This window comes from Caenorhabditis remanei, chromosome V, assembly GCF_010183535.1.
Source record: "Caenorhabditis remanei strain PX506 chromosome V, whole genome shotgun sequence".
Taxonomy (NCBI): Eukaryota; Metazoa; Nematoda; class Chromadorea; order Rhabditida; family Rhabditidae; genus Caenorhabditis; species Caenorhabditis remanei.
In genome coordinates this window covers 9,649,084-9,664,364 of record NC_071332.1, presented here as the reverse complement: position 1 = coordinate 9,664,364, position 15,281 = coordinate 9,649,084, and the positions used below count along the sequence as shown (strand labels likewise).

At 38.6% G+C, this 15,281-nt stretch overlaps 2 protein-coding genes across 2 annotated transcripts; one reads left to right on the top strand and one right to left on the bottom strand.

Moving 5' to 3' along the window:
• Window positions 1-136: 136 nt before the first annotated feature.
• Window positions 137-1,235, bottom strand: GCK72_018566 (uncharacterized protein; the record flags this gene model as incomplete). The annotated part of the gene is made up of 5 exons (XM_003114052.2): window positions 137-322; window positions 373-462; window positions 519-688; window positions 737-980; window positions 1,035-1,235. The coding sequence occupies 5 exons, from the start codon at window positions 1,233-1,235 to the stop codon at window positions 137-139; spliced, it is 891 nt and encodes a 296-aa protein (XP_003114100.2).
• A 1,913-nt stretch (window positions 1,236-3,148) lies between these two features.
• On the top strand, window positions 3,149-4,281 carry GCK72_018565 (uncharacterized protein; the record flags this gene model as incomplete). The annotated part of the gene is made up of 5 exons (XM_053732626.1): window positions 3,149-3,287; window positions 3,337-3,545; window positions 3,625-3,774; window positions 3,820-3,910; window positions 3,959-4,281. The coding sequence occupies 5 exons, from the start codon at window positions 3,149-3,151 to the stop codon at window positions 4,279-4,281; spliced, it is 912 nt and encodes a 303-aa protein (XP_053581539.1).
• Window positions 4,282-15,281: the final 11,000 nt, after the last annotated feature.

Here is a 15,281-nt window from a genome sequence, read left to right as displayed (position 1 = left end):
CGATAAGTTGCGAGGAACAAGGAAGTCAAACAAAAGCAAATAAAAAATGAATTCATTTTACAGAAATTGTAAGCCATATCACATAGTGAGAAATTAGTAAGTATATAAGAAGTTTGCAAACAATAATGCCTGAACTCTACTTAACGAGCCAACCGGTGCATCGAATGTAGTCTTTGTTACGGTTCAGATCCGCCAATAATTTAATTTCATCCGGAGTCAGCACGACATCAATCACCTTGAAGTTTTCTGTAACTCTAGCCGGTGTGGCAGACTTAGGCACGATTCCAACACCTTGGCAGCGAGCCCATGCAAGAAGAATAAGCTGCAAGATAATATAAATTCAATGAAATACAATTGCACAAGAATACATACTGGAACAGTAGTGTCGTGTTCTTTGGCCATTTCAACGACAACGGAATCCTCAATGAGTTCGGGAGCTTGTCTGGCAAGTGATGAGAATGCCTGAAGATATATTTGATGAAGAACTAAAATGTTTTGCGATTAGAAATTAAAGAAACCTGGAAGAAAATGCCATTATCTCGGCAGTATGCATGAAGCTTACTACGAGTGAAATGTGGATGAAATTCGACTTGATTCGCACAAGGTTGATATTTAGCATAGCTTTTGAGCTCCTCCAGGTGATAAATTTCGTAATTCGACACCCCAATAGAACGAATTTTACCGGCGTCTGTAACCACAAAAAACTATTATACACATTCATAAGTATATATAAAACCTTTGGCTTCCTCAAACGCTTGATAAGTGAGCTTTCGACGTTCAGCATTTTTGACATCTTCGTCTGGAGCATCTTTTGGTTTCGGATAGTGCACCAAATACATATCGATATAGTTGGTATCAAGCTTCTCCAACGACTCGTCAATGAGCTTATGACTTCCTATTAGACAGTCGTCCATTTCTGGGAAAAATTTCGATGTGATGAAAATATCCTGACGAGTTAGATTGTGTTTTGGGAGTAGAATCTGTAATTGATGATATTGAATGACCCGTTGCTTAAAAAAAACAAATAACGTTACCTTGAAAGCATCACCCAACTCTTTCTCATTGTTATAATACTTTGCAGTGTCAAACATCCGATATCCAGCGGTAAGAGCAGCATCGATCGCCGGGAGCACCTGGTTTCCTTCGACTTTGTAAGTTCCGAAACCAACGAGTGGAATGTGATAGCCTGTGTTGAGCGCTACTGATCCGCCTCGAGCGTTCTTCAGCTTATCCATTGTTTTTGTCTAAATGAGAAAATATATCGTAACTATTATGAGAACGATAAGTAAGTGTATTTGCGGAAAGGTTCGGAACATGCACTAGATAGAAAACTGCAAGCGAAAATGAGAGGAGACGAATGGGAATAGAAGAGAAAAGTCGATACCAACGAGATTGAGGTCAACCGAGAAGAGCGAAGGGGATGTGCGGAATAGGTTGTTTCATCGATGCAACACTTTGAAGGTTATTGAGAATTGTTCTTTGAACATATCTCTCGAGCAAAGGAAAACGTTTTTTGTTTCGAGCTCTTAAAATGTGAAAGCCGTGAACACTATGTTTGTCTTTTTAATAGAGCGCACTTTTCACCAAAACAAACTGCCTTGTGCCCTTTTGAAATTTATATCACGGAGTGAATGCAAGCAAATTAGGTAAGTAGAATTTGGGTGAACAGAATAATTAAGATGACGTTTAGAAAGTTTTTCTACTTTGCTAAACTCACCACGATAAAAAAATGTGGTTTCAATGCATTTGATCTGATATATCGATAATTCTTACATTTTTCAGGTGTCGATGTTCTTATAGCTTTTGAAACTCACTATTTGTACTTTTCTTGGTTTTTGTGGGCACATCTCCTCCTTGAGCCGATTCATGAAAACTGTTCTGAAACAAGAAAGTCTCATTTTGAACAATTTCTACCTACTCACTTTTCAATAAAAGATGCACGACTGGCGCTTCCGACTATCCTTCCCGCTGATTTGTCTACCCCTACTGTTTCTACCATCTCGTGTGATAAAAATGTGCGGCCGAGAAATATGTTGATGAATGGATCTCTGTGAACTGAAAACATTGCTATTAAAATTGTAAAAATTTCAACAAGAAACGCACCGTATGATTTCAAATCCTCACAGAAACTTATCTCGTTTTCTTTATTCAAGAACAAAGTGTCAGGCTCTTTTCTAATGGCCGAGACGTGTCTCCGACACATTTTCTCTGTAATTGAGAACATAGAACACATTCGTTTTTTGGTGTTTGGGATAGGTTAAACAACATATTTTCAAAAAATACCATCTGATGTTATTTTCAAAGAATTTGGAAGATATTTACAAACTGACTATTTAGTTTGATCGCCTCCACTAAGTAATAATTCAGTTTTTATAATTTAAACCTATCACGGATTTTGGTGCAGGAGGTGAAAGCTAAAACTACAAAAATATTTAAGTCGACGTGTTTTATAGAGATTAAAAAAACACAGAAAAGGCAGACTGAAATGGATGAACAACTCGATTAATTATTTTGCGCGCCATGAAAATTCAAAAAAATGCGCCGATATGTTATCGCGCCCTGCCGGCATGTGTTAGAATTTTTATGCGCAGAGAAAAACATGAAGAACAAGGTGTGAATTTAATTGACGAGTTTGGTGTGTAAACTGTTCCTTAACTAAATATATACGAAGTCAAAACAAGGATCTTTTACAAAAAAGATAATTGACTGGCAAGCAACATTCTCATGAAAAATATCGTAGCTGAATGAAAATCACACTTGAACACGGACCTTGAAACGACTTGAATCAGGATCTGCCATGAATCTCGTTTAATACTAAATTTGGAATTTTATATAAAATTTGCAACTTATTAAAGCTAATATTTGAAATAGAAAAACTGGAAGAATGATAAATCGTATAAAAAGTGTATAGAAAATGAGCTTACAGCTCCTCTAATTGAATAGTACTATAGCATCTCAGAATTTTGAGATTTCTAGAAATCTAGAATGAAAGCAGAAAAGGGTGATATGACGAAATTCTGAGCTTGTATAATTTATTGTCGAAATTGATCTGGTTTCCTTATTATGCTTCAGAAGAATTACATATGTTTTTCTTAACTATTAACATTGAAACATTCAGATGACGAAAGAAAAACAGGAAATCTTCAGAATGGCACTTGACAATGATGAGGACAAGAACAGTCTCAACCAGGCTAATTCCATATTCTCATTCATTATGTATTCTCTTTTTCAGATACTTCTACTAATCATTAATACCTACTCTATACCAATCGATAACTCTTTGTTCGGTAGTTTCAAAAACATATATAATTGGTTTCTAATTTTCGGTGAATTCAGGAGACGTTCAAGTGGAATGCGATTCTCGAACTATTTCAATTCAAATTAAAACTGAAAAACCATTTTTTGGAACAATATTTGTGAAAGATTTCGCATCAGAACCAATATGTGTTTCCAGAGGAACTGGTCGCCTTTCTGCATTTTTGGAATTTGAAATTGGTTTATGTGGAGCTCTGAGACAACGTATTCTGAATCCCAAAGGGACTGTTGTGAGGACAATCATTACAATTTCTTTCCATGTACAGACAACGGAAGTTTGTTTTCGAATAGTTCATCCAAATATTTCAGCCATACTTCGTCACGAAGATTGATAGAAGTTATAACTTACTTTGCCTATACAAAGAGATCGAAACAACAGTAAATAACAACATTGAAGTGGATGAGATCTCAACTGCTAGTGTTAGCGAAAATCTAACAATGCCAGACTGTACGTATCAGGTAGACCATAGAACATTATGAAAACGTTCGTCTTATTATTTTCAGATCCTTGTTGGTGGACCATTCGGAGAACCAGTGCGATTTGGCTTGGTTGGTCAACAAGTTTATCATCAGTGGAAATGCGAGAATGATAATGGTTCGTCCGAGAAAAAGTTGAGAACTTAATCGAGTGTTTTGTATTCAGAAGACTCCTTCTGTATGGTTGTTCACACTTGTTCAGCTGACGACGGGAAAGGAGAACACGCATTTTTGCTGGATTCGAATGGTTGTTCAATCGACAAGTTTCTTCTTTCAAATCTTGAATATCCTGGAAACCTTCTAGCTGGACAAGAAGCGCACGTCTACAAGTTTGCAGACAGAGATGCACTTTTCTTTCAGTGCCAGATTTCAATAACAGTGAAAGAGCCTGGTGAGGAATGTGCTAGACCAATATGTTCCGATACAAGACCGGAAGGAGGTGGAGCTCCAGTTGGATTGCCTCCACCGTATGGTAAACCTTTGGAATGAAGAAAGATATCAGACTGAGATACAAGTTTCAGGTCTCTCCCAGAAAAAGCACGCTTCTCTGAGTACAAGATCAAAACGAGATTCGGCACGAATTATAGATGTTCGAACTAGATTTTCAGTTGGATATGAGTTCTCATCTGTCGTTCAGTCATCACAAGATACCTGTGTTTTGTTGTCAACCATTTTCACACCATGTCTTTTCATTTATCTGTTGATTATTATATTCACTTTTGTGATTACTGCTGTACTTCTTCCTACATATTGTGAATTCGGTAGGATGACTTGAGCAGTGTTCCAACCGAATCAGAAGGACTTGAGAGACCAAAAGTACAAATCAAAATCAAACCCCTCTCGGAGAATTTCTCTCAATAAAACATTTCAAAAAACTTCCTTATCAAAGCAAAGTGAAGATGTAACTAGGCTACGTCTACAGTATCTCTTCAACGAAAAGTGATTGATGGTAGAAAATCAATCACTGCAGTTTTAAATTTAAATTAATCATTGATAAAATCTACGACTAATCACGTAGATGAAATCAAAGTTATGGGGTGAGGAGGAATGACACCAAGTTTTGATAAATTCAACACCCACAAGATAACCTTTTTCATTATTTATGAAGATGTAGATGTCATTCTCTCCTGCTATTTACCTAACCCAGTAACCTTGAGGTACTTGAGAATATAGTTGTAAACTAAACGTTCCGAACCATCTATAATACAACACAATGCCGACAGAGGGTGAGTCTTCAATCATTTTACTACCCATCGGCAGTTTTGTTATAGTTCGTTTTTACTCTCTCGGATGGTCCCTCCTACTACACCATCTGCTTCCACGTTTCGGCCTCCCTTCAATCGGAAGGTCTCGAGAAATAGTATTCGACGTAGGAGACACAGACACAATGAACTCGCACTGAAACAGTTTTTCTCGTTGTAATAGAGTTTGAACCAAGAGCGCACAGAGCCATCACAACCGATGGGCCTACACACATACACACACTCACGAGCATCCATCGTGTCGACGGCCGGTCCTCTAGTATGCGTGTGTTCGGACTTTGTATCAATCATGCTCTAGTTCCTGCCCCCTCTCACTGTCTGCTTTTTCACTTTATCAAAGTCATGTGACGCCATCAGTCACCACGATTCGTCGTGTCCAGCAGGTCTGTCCGCGCTCTCGTGTTGCAATTTTCGTTTCATCGGATTTACAATGAAATAATGCTGTTGTGTATTACTATCAACATAAATGTACGATTTTTCCCAAATTCTGGTTGCTCATAATTGAGTAACAGTTTTATTGCTCATTGCACAGAATCCACGTCCAAAACGTAAATGTTGGTTTCCAGAATCTAAGTTTGACGATATCTATGTGCCTCAGATTGTGAAATCGTTTTCCATCAGACCAGCCTTTGTAGCTAGATCAACCGAATCATATTAAGGCACGGTAGGCAAACTCTGGAAAATGAACCAAGGTTGAGGCGTCTGAAAGTTCGAGGATGTGAATTGGAGAATTTCTTTATCCATTCTTCCAATTTCTACCAATCGAATAATTGTTCTATTATTCAACAAGTACAATACAAGTCTCTTTAACTCAATCAACTCGCTCTAAAAGTGTTTCTAAAAGTTCCTAATCGGTCTGACTCTTCCTCGTTAGCGTAGTAAACTTGTCCGGATGTTCATGGACGACGACGTTGCTCTCGCCGTCGTCTTCGCCCCTGGGCCCACATGTTTGGTTCTGCATCAATCACGCGTAATGAATTCCGAGCACACCCTCCCCTTTTTCCCCGCCCGTTTCCCACCACATTCCCACTCTTCCACACCACTTTGCCCGATTTCATACTTGTCCAAATTTCACTTGAATGCTTGTAATTGGAAGTTAAGTGTATTGAATAAAGGGTCCCAGACTTACTCTTTTAGTGTCAATCGGAAAATTCAGTTTCAAAAAGTTTTTTAAATAGTATTTGGAATTGGAAATCATGTAAAATGTAGAGATTAACGGTTGGTTTGGGGTGTCTGTGTGTATGTGTGTGGGTCGGGCGTCGTCCTCTCGGCGAGTATGAATTATTCAAATGATGCTCCTCACCATGATTATTCATGAATATTCTCTATATACCTCTATGGGCCCCCCGTCGTCCCACCACACCATCATCACTACCAACTCTTTTTTCTCACTCTGGTTGCACTCTCTTTCTCTGGAACATTCACTTTTCAGCTCTCTCCGAACATTTGTTGTATGATTATTAAAGTTTGGATAGTAAATGTAAAAGAAAGTGAAAAGAGCATAGTGCATGTTTTCAATTTCAGCCAATTTCTAAATGTCGTTCTCTTTTTTATATAGTGATAGACATTATTGTGTAAACATAACATTCCTTTTTTCCTATACAAACTGCTCTCTAAATTATCCTAATTTCGTTGAAGCCATTCCGCTTTGTCACGGAAACTTCAGAGAGCGAGTACCACGATTCATTGCTATTCATTTAAATTTGCCGAGAATATAATAACAGATCCAATAATACATAATTAATGGGTTTGTTTGTATAGAAACAACCCTGCCATAACGTGTTTTGCTTTATTAAGGTACTGACCACCATCCGAGTTCATCGTTTTGACAACCATATTATCACATTCCGATTGATTCTGGCAAGTTGAAATCAGTTTCTAAAGTGAACTGTTTTCTTTGCTTCATGGTTTTTATGAAGCATGAAAACTACCATCTGAATCTACCTGATTTAGTATATTCAAGAATATTTCTAACGTTGCAGTATCGTAGTCTCTTTGTAATTTACATAACTTGTACCTGTATAAAGGAACATTCCATTTTATTCTATTCCACTCCAACCGTTATATTAATTCAACGCCAATCTCAAAGTTCAAGTGGTCTTCCTTCACTCTAATCCTTCCTCCGTCAGGTTCCCACGAATAACGGAGGGCACCTACACAATGCATATTTTGGCCCAAAAACGTCAACCTTTTTCTTTCTTTTAACTTGTCGGTCTATGCTTTTTCTGAACCATCAAATGGGTTGGGCCGAACTATTCTCATAGTAAAAAACACCTGAAAGGTACCGCCGCTTGCGCGTATCGTGTCCCATCTCAGTTGACCACACCCTTCATGACATGCTTTTATGAATTTTATTTCTGTTTCGAATTCACGAAATTCAGAATCTGTCATCTGTATCTATTCAAATACCGTCCCCTCTTGTCCGCCATTCGTATGTTTGAACGCCATTCGAGTGTGTGTTAATTTCAAAACGGTTACCTTCTGTCTCCTCTCTCACTACCTCTTTTATGCCGTACGCTCTTGGATCAGTACAGTATTTGTGTATGCTTACTGTCAGTAGGTTCAACCTGCGCGACGGAGTTGACTCTCTCCGATGGAGGAGTTCATATATTTTGCGGGACCGAGAGTGGTGTGGAGGTTATCAGTAGGAGTTACGCAAACTCTCACACTGTGTTTACTCTCTCTTATTTCTATCGTGTGGTGGTGTTATAGAATGTGGTTGGGTGGTATGAAGCTTTTACCTCATGCTACTTATGTGTGGACGAAAAAACTCATCTCCAAAACCTATTTTCTTTGATTTTTGTAACTTTTTTTTTTTGGAATTCGGATTCAAATCAGGAACGATTGATTTTTTCATTTTATCAAAAATTTACCGTATTAGGTATAGCAGTAGTTCTAGATGTGGTATTGCAGATAAGAACTGTGTCCTTTTCGGGAAACTTACTTTTGTTAAATGTATTCTAGCTTCTGGTTTACGATTTGAGAATAAAAATTGACTTCGACAGTAAGTTCGTTGAATGTTCCAGAAGAATTTAGATTATCAGCATGGATAACCAGACATGGATCCTTTAGATCTTTCTAATCCACCGCTCATCTCAATGTAAGTGCCCCATGTTTAGCTTCTCATCCCATGAAAACAACAGTAATCCAGTCAAGAACTGAGCGAACCTCATTTCGTTTTATAGCCAACACCAGCACACCGGCCACTATTACCACCACTTTCCTCTCTTCCCAAAGCGATATAAATTTCAATGTGCCCCAGCCAGCGGTGCCGGTCGATGACACCGCCATCCGATGGCCCGCTCGTCGAGGTACACCAATTATAGTGAAGCGCACATGTGCGTATAGAAAATAGGTCCACATACACCACACACTCCACTCTCACTTACCATTGGAAGGCCAGGGCACATATGGATTTCGGGTTTCGGAATTATTTTGCTATCGCTCTCCTGGGACCATCCCTTTCCTTTTCATCTACATCTGCATTTCAGTCACCACACAGCTAACCCTACGGCCCAGCTCGTTTCGTTTTTACCCGTAGTGTTGTGATCTGGAATACTCTATCTGAATCCTACTAAGCATGTTCCGCATTGTTTCAATTTAATAAAAATTCTCAAAAATGTACACTTGCGTTAGTCACACTCTTCTTTTTCATTTTGTCAGTCTACATCACACTTGCGAAATCAAAACATAACTGTACGAGAGTGTTCGAGTTTCCCTTTTTATCTGTGTTGCATTTTTCACAATTTCAGAATTTGTACTATTTCTCTCTCATAGAATCTACAGAATATGCTAATGCATGACAGTATGGCATGAAAATCAAACTTGTTTTCATTTGCCTTTCCCTTTTTTCCACCTCCGTTTTCTTTTGCGGTAAAGGGAGACAGTTGGCAATAAATTGAATTGCCAATCAGATCAAAGAATGACCGAAATGACCTTTTATTATATACGAACACACCTTTTCTTTGGTTTGGTTTGTCTAGAATCGTAAAATAATATTTTTATTCCGAACCCCCAACAACCGTTTTCATGGATTCCGTTGTTAGCAATGACCTCAAACGTTTGAAGTTTCATATTCTTCGAATTTCATCAGACTTTTCCTAAATTTCAAAATTTCTCTTCGATAGAATGCAACTAAAACTGGAATAATTCTGAAACGAGACAAACAAAAGAACTTAGGAAATATAGAAAAACAGCTTCCTTCGAAAAGAGCAGAAAAAAGACGAGCAATTATTGCGTTAGACGATGAGAAAACGCTGTGAAGAGGTGAAGTGCCCATAGGCAATATGATTTTGTTTTATGTGGAAACGAAACGGAATGAGAAACCAAAGCAAAGGAATGCTTCTTCTCATTCCTTCACACCTTTTTCCTATTTTCTTATTATTTTCTCTCTCCCTGTAATCTCTGAATATTATCATCCTCCACTTGCACTTTTCTTCTACTAGGCGAGAAAAGTGTATAGGTATTGGGACCTCTTGTCATCGAAGGGCGTCTCAAAGTTGCCTGAAGGAATATGATCCCTTCCTCTCATGCTTCCTTTCGCTTTTTCTTTGTAATGTTAAACCAAAGTCTATGATGGATTGAGTTTGTCGAGTAGGTCAACACTTTTCAGAACTTTTTTCGGTTGAGTAAGTTCAAGGATTTCAGTAAGCTTTCACAAGATTCACAGTTTTCTAAATTCGCTTATCGCTCCATGAATCTTTTTCAAATAAAAAATGTCTAGTCCTGGCTGAAAATACTTGACAGCTCTGAACCATCTGAATTTTTTTCTGTAAAATCTCAAAATTTTGAAAATAAAAATATTTTCTGACAGTACATCTCGAATTCTCATCTGAAGAACTACTCTTAATTTCTATACATCCTGCTGTTCTCTTTCTCTCTCTAAAATTCGGAATCTGTTCATTTAATTCTTGAAGATCCTACAATTCAGCCATCCGTTCTTTCCCTTCGGAAACCTTCATTTTTCATCTCAAAAACCATCATTAGGAGCCGTTTCGATCATATTTTTTATGTCACGCTACAACCAATGCCGTTCCGTTTTTTATTGTTCTTGAAACACATTCTTAGGTTTTTTTCTTGCTTCGTCGTTGCTTCTACTCTTAGGCTTCTTCCGCGAGTATTTGCTTCTCCCGTCCATCGTCCATCGTCCTCTATGAGTGTGTGCACCCGCCGTCCCCTTCCCGCACTTGTCGAAAGATGCCCCCTTGTCGCATAAGATATGTCCCCTTCCTCGCTTCTGTGTATGCGTATGTGTGTATGGGGATGGGCAAAAGAGGGGAGGGGCTGTCTATATGTATGTATTAGAGCAGATGGGCGCAAATTGGTTTTGGCTGCTCTACGATGGAGCAGCCCCGGGCCCCAATGGTCCTTCTGCCATCGAAGTCGTGTACCCCTATTCCAACCAGCCAGTTCCCAAAATTTTTCTGAATTTTGGGTCTTCGAGAATCCGAAAATTCTAGTACCATCACCATGGGTCATTAGGTTGGTCGAGTAGCCAAATGAACCCAATTTCCATAAATTTAGAAATAGCCTACGAAACAGAGTCAGTGGGTTGAAATGAACGTTTCTTGAGTCACTTATAGGATACTTCAACTGACTTCATTCATTCGATTTCTTAGAGAAGACTGATTTTGAAAGATTAATCTCTTGATAAGCCTTCACGTTTTTTATTATATTTTAGTTTATGACCAATAATTCTGGCTGCAGGATTTTTCTGAGAATTTAGAGTTATAGTTTTTCCGAAAGCTTAGTTTCTGCAAACGTGCTACGAGGCTAATCAGTGGGTTTTCAGAGTTACTTCTCTGGATTTTTGCTTGCAAACTAAACAACAGTATTAATGTTTCCAGACAAATAAATGTAGACATGGACAAACGAAATCCTCTACCAAACCGGGAGACAGTAACATGAACCTGATGTGATTTGAAAAATTCACAGTTAACTCATTTCTCATTTCACGTGATTAACAACAGGGCGTATTTGCATGAATCAGGAACGCCTAATAAGAATTATGAAGAATAACCGTTACCACCCTGATTTGAATCATTCCCTTCTTTCTGTTGTCTGAAGTTTTGAAATTCTTCTCACTCCCATTTTTGAAAATGATGATTCAGAATCGTTGATTTGTGATTAGTCAGTGCGCCAGAAAAGTACAGTCCAACCGGCAGCCAACTTCGTATCATACAATAACAAAACTTTCAGAAAATTAGAACACCACACCCCTACTGTCTCTTCTTGTATATTTCTTCTCACCTGTTCTACTTTTTTGTTAACACTTTTTGTCGTCTTAAAACTTCAAAAAATGCTTCCCAGGTACTCCTTGGGATACAAACTCGCATGCGCACAGCTGGCTTTTACGACATGCCACCTGGTTATATGCTTTACAACTTTTCGGGGGGTCCCTTCTTCTTTTTTTGCTCCTCTTCTGCCGGAGACTTAAAAACTTCTCCGCCTTGTAGTCTTCTCGAAATACTTTTCTCTCTGAAATTTTATCTGAATTTTGAAATGAAGTAAAATATTCCATCGATCATCAAACTTTATCTTTTCTATTCAATTGAAAGCTGAAAAACTGCCGAAGCGTCACGGACCTCTATTCTCCTTCATCCCAATTTTTGACAACCTGTCAATTCATCGTCCCTTTTTATATATTTTCCCCCTTCTAATACTTCTGAAGCTTATTCATCATCTTACCAAATAGCACTACGAGGTGCTCCATTGGGCTCTCTTTTGGTGAACCTGCCTGAACATGAAGGTTGAGTGACAGGTCCGACTGGAAAACGAGCCCTGCGGCGGCGCGCAAGTCAAAGCCAATTTATGCATCAGTGGTCCCTCTCCTCCGCCTTCTCTCCTGTCCTACTCACGGGGTCCTTAACAAGCCAATCATCGATGAAGTGTTGACTTTTATTTATTCGAATATATATATCCAGTATTCATTTCTTTTTTCTTTATCTTTCCTTTCAATAAGTTAAAAAAAAAACTTCGTTCTGATTTTGGCATAAAAGGATTATGGCGCAGACATCCGCCCGGATTTTGAGTATTTTCAATTTCCGTCTCTGAACTTTTTGAAAAGTGAAAGGAAAGAGTCTTTTGCGTATATGTTTTATTGTGTTTATTGTTTAAAAATTAATGGTGGCAGTGGTGGTCACTTCACAATCTGGGGGTTTCTCTCAAGTTTTTATAACAATTCAGTTCGAAAATTGATCTTTTTCAAAAAAAAAAGCCACGAAACTTATCATTTTTATAATTTTTTATTGTAAAGTGTAGGTCTATTTCTCTAGAAAGACGGTTACAACCTAGGAAAGGAACCGGAAGCGATACCAATTTTTTAGTTTCCAAAGTATTTGTTGATCAACTTACAATAATCATAATCTTTCGAAAAAAAAATTTAGTTGAAGATGAACTCGAATCAATATTTCATAGAAGCTTTCTAAAATTTCACATCAAACATAAACCAAAAGCAAAAAAAAGCAACCCGGTCAGCCTAGTGGCTTAGTTTCCGACGAGCGAAAGGCTAATCCCTAACCTATTTGACCTGTGGAAACCGTACAAAACTGTGTATGACCACGTGTGAACCTATTTTTAAAGATAGTGTAAATAGAGGTTACAGATTTTTCTGGAATAGCAATGTTAGTTGTTTAAAAATATTTAGATGAACTAGGCTAATGAATCTGTAGGTTTAAGCTGATCACTTGATTTACAATAGAGCAATAACTTTTTCTACTTTCTTGATATTATAAACAAAAAATCACATTTTTCAGAGGGCTTCTTTTCCGATAGGTCTCTATATCGTATCTGAAAAACTGGGATCTTTACATCTATGTCTCCTCTCAAATGTACCAGCTATGCCTTCTGAATTTTGATAAGATTCTAACATCACCTTTTCACAAATTCCTGAATATTTTGATAAGACGACTTCATAACAAAAAAGTGCGCATCACTTCAGAAGACTGAACTTCATGATCATAGAACTATTCTACCGTAATGACTGAATTCCAACTACCCTTTACCTTATCCTATCAATTCCAACACCACCATCAGTGTCGAGCGTATTTTCACTGTGTGTATTTCTGTGAGAGTGTGTGTGCGGTTTGTGTTACAACGACGACGCCATGGGGCCTCGGGCTGTTTTCTCTGATTCTCGCCGTGTCGTCCTTCCATCGGGCCCACACTCGTCGTCCCCACCAATCGTCGCTCTTTCGTCAACTAGCATTCTAACACGTCCGAATATTGTCTCCTCTCCTATCACTACTTTCCTCCTGTTGCTACTGCTGCAGGCAGGCAGCTACCGCCAGAAACCACCATCGTCGTTGATCGTGTCGCTTCGGGTCGCCGTCGTCGGCCTCCTCCGAATGCAACTGTTGCGTCGGTCTGTCCCTCCGCCTGGGTAGTGACTTGTGTATATTCTCTCTTATTTTCCCCGTGTGTCCCTTCCTTCCCGTCGGGACCGCTCTATGTTGCCAACTGCCTTCTCCCCGCTTATCCCTCCTCGGGTATCCTCCCGACGTACCTTCTTATCCACTCGCCGTACTCTCGAGACTATCTTCTTCTCTATCTCTTCTCCCTTTTTGTTAGTTTTTCTCTTGTTTTCTGTTGTTTTTTCACTTTTTTCAATCTATCCCTTTCTGAACGTGTGTCCTTAAAGTGTTTCGAAGTTTGATTGGATGATGGCAAGTAGGTTTAATGGTTTAGTTTCAAATGAGAAGGAGAAGAAGACGATGGTCGTGGAAACAACCGGTTTCGTTGTGGCGATTTTCTAAAAAAGGACTGAACTTAAAGTTTGACACTTTGAACACTCCCTCCTTCAAACGTCCAAGTTTTTTGATTTGATTATTAGAGAAATTGACACTGTCGGTTACTGTAAAATTTTTAAATTTTAACTTGAGATTTGGATCACAAGTTAGTAAAAGTCTGAGGAGTATTGAGCCTTGCGTTCACGGATCATTTTTATTTATTTATTTATTTATTGTAGGAGGGAACATGTCACTTATGCTACACCAGTAAAAGGGAGATAACCGGAGAAAATACATGAATAGAGGTGAAGGGGCTAAGAAGAATGTAAACTGTAAGATAATTATAGAAGATTTAAACAGAGTTTTGAACAAATAAGTATTCAAATAAGTGTCAAAGGTAACCAGCTGGCAGTTCAAGTAGATTGTATATATGAAAAACGATATCTTTGACCTCTTCTGACCATCCCTTACATTTTAGTAAAGGTCTATGAGTTTCTCTCGGAGCTAAGTCTTCGTGACTTTTTCCACGTTTTGAGTTGTGCAAAAATTTCCAGACGATTCGTTTTAAAAGTATTCAGTCTATGATTGATAAGTGGCTTCGATTATTCAGGGCCCAACATTTCCTGAGAAACGAAAAATATATGTTATGATGTAGACCGTGTAAAATGCATGAAAGTCGAATCGTTGCTTTTTCTGTTTGACCAGCAGCCGATTTCTGTGTCGCTAACCTAACCCCAACCTTGAATTCCCTTTTTTTGACATTTCATGTGACCAGTCGGTTGTGTCCATACACCATGACTTTGCGCGAAATGTTTCACCTTTTCACGATTTCGCTCCTTCCAATCCATCCATCCGTCGTTGTGTCACACATACAGAGACTACTGTAAGAAAATTTTTGGGGTCGACATAAAATAAGGACTGGGGAGGGAAAGCACTAGCGGATGGCATGGGACAAAATGTCAAATAAGTGAGTTTGTTCGTCTCGAGAAGAGCCCCAGCCACACACACACACATAGATAGAGCGTCTAACACAAATTTAGTTTTCGGGACGAGTCTTCGGAGTTGTAGAAGAAGTCGTCGACGCTACATCTACATCCGGAGGCCGCCATGCAATTCGGACGACTGATTTTCTTGTTGAGGAGCAACAGTAGAAGCTACCAGAAGTCAAACATTTTCTTCTTTCTGTTTATTCTCCAACTTTTTAGGGGGCCACGAATCTTCTTTTTTTTTCAAAAATGAAGATAGTGTAGACCGTGGGAAAATCGGGGCGATGGGAAAAGGGAAATAGGAAAAATGTTCATCATCTGTGTTTTTCTTTCTTCTCTTTTCCTCCCCTTTCCCTTTCATCTTCAAGTTGGTCACTCTTCCTCTATTTCTCTTTTTATTTTCTTTCTCTCTATCTATCCCTTTCTTGACCTTTCCCTCGTTTTTCTTCTTCTTTTCTCTTCCCGTCTCCTGAAAAGATGATAGAATAATGATGATGATATTACAGGGAGTTTGC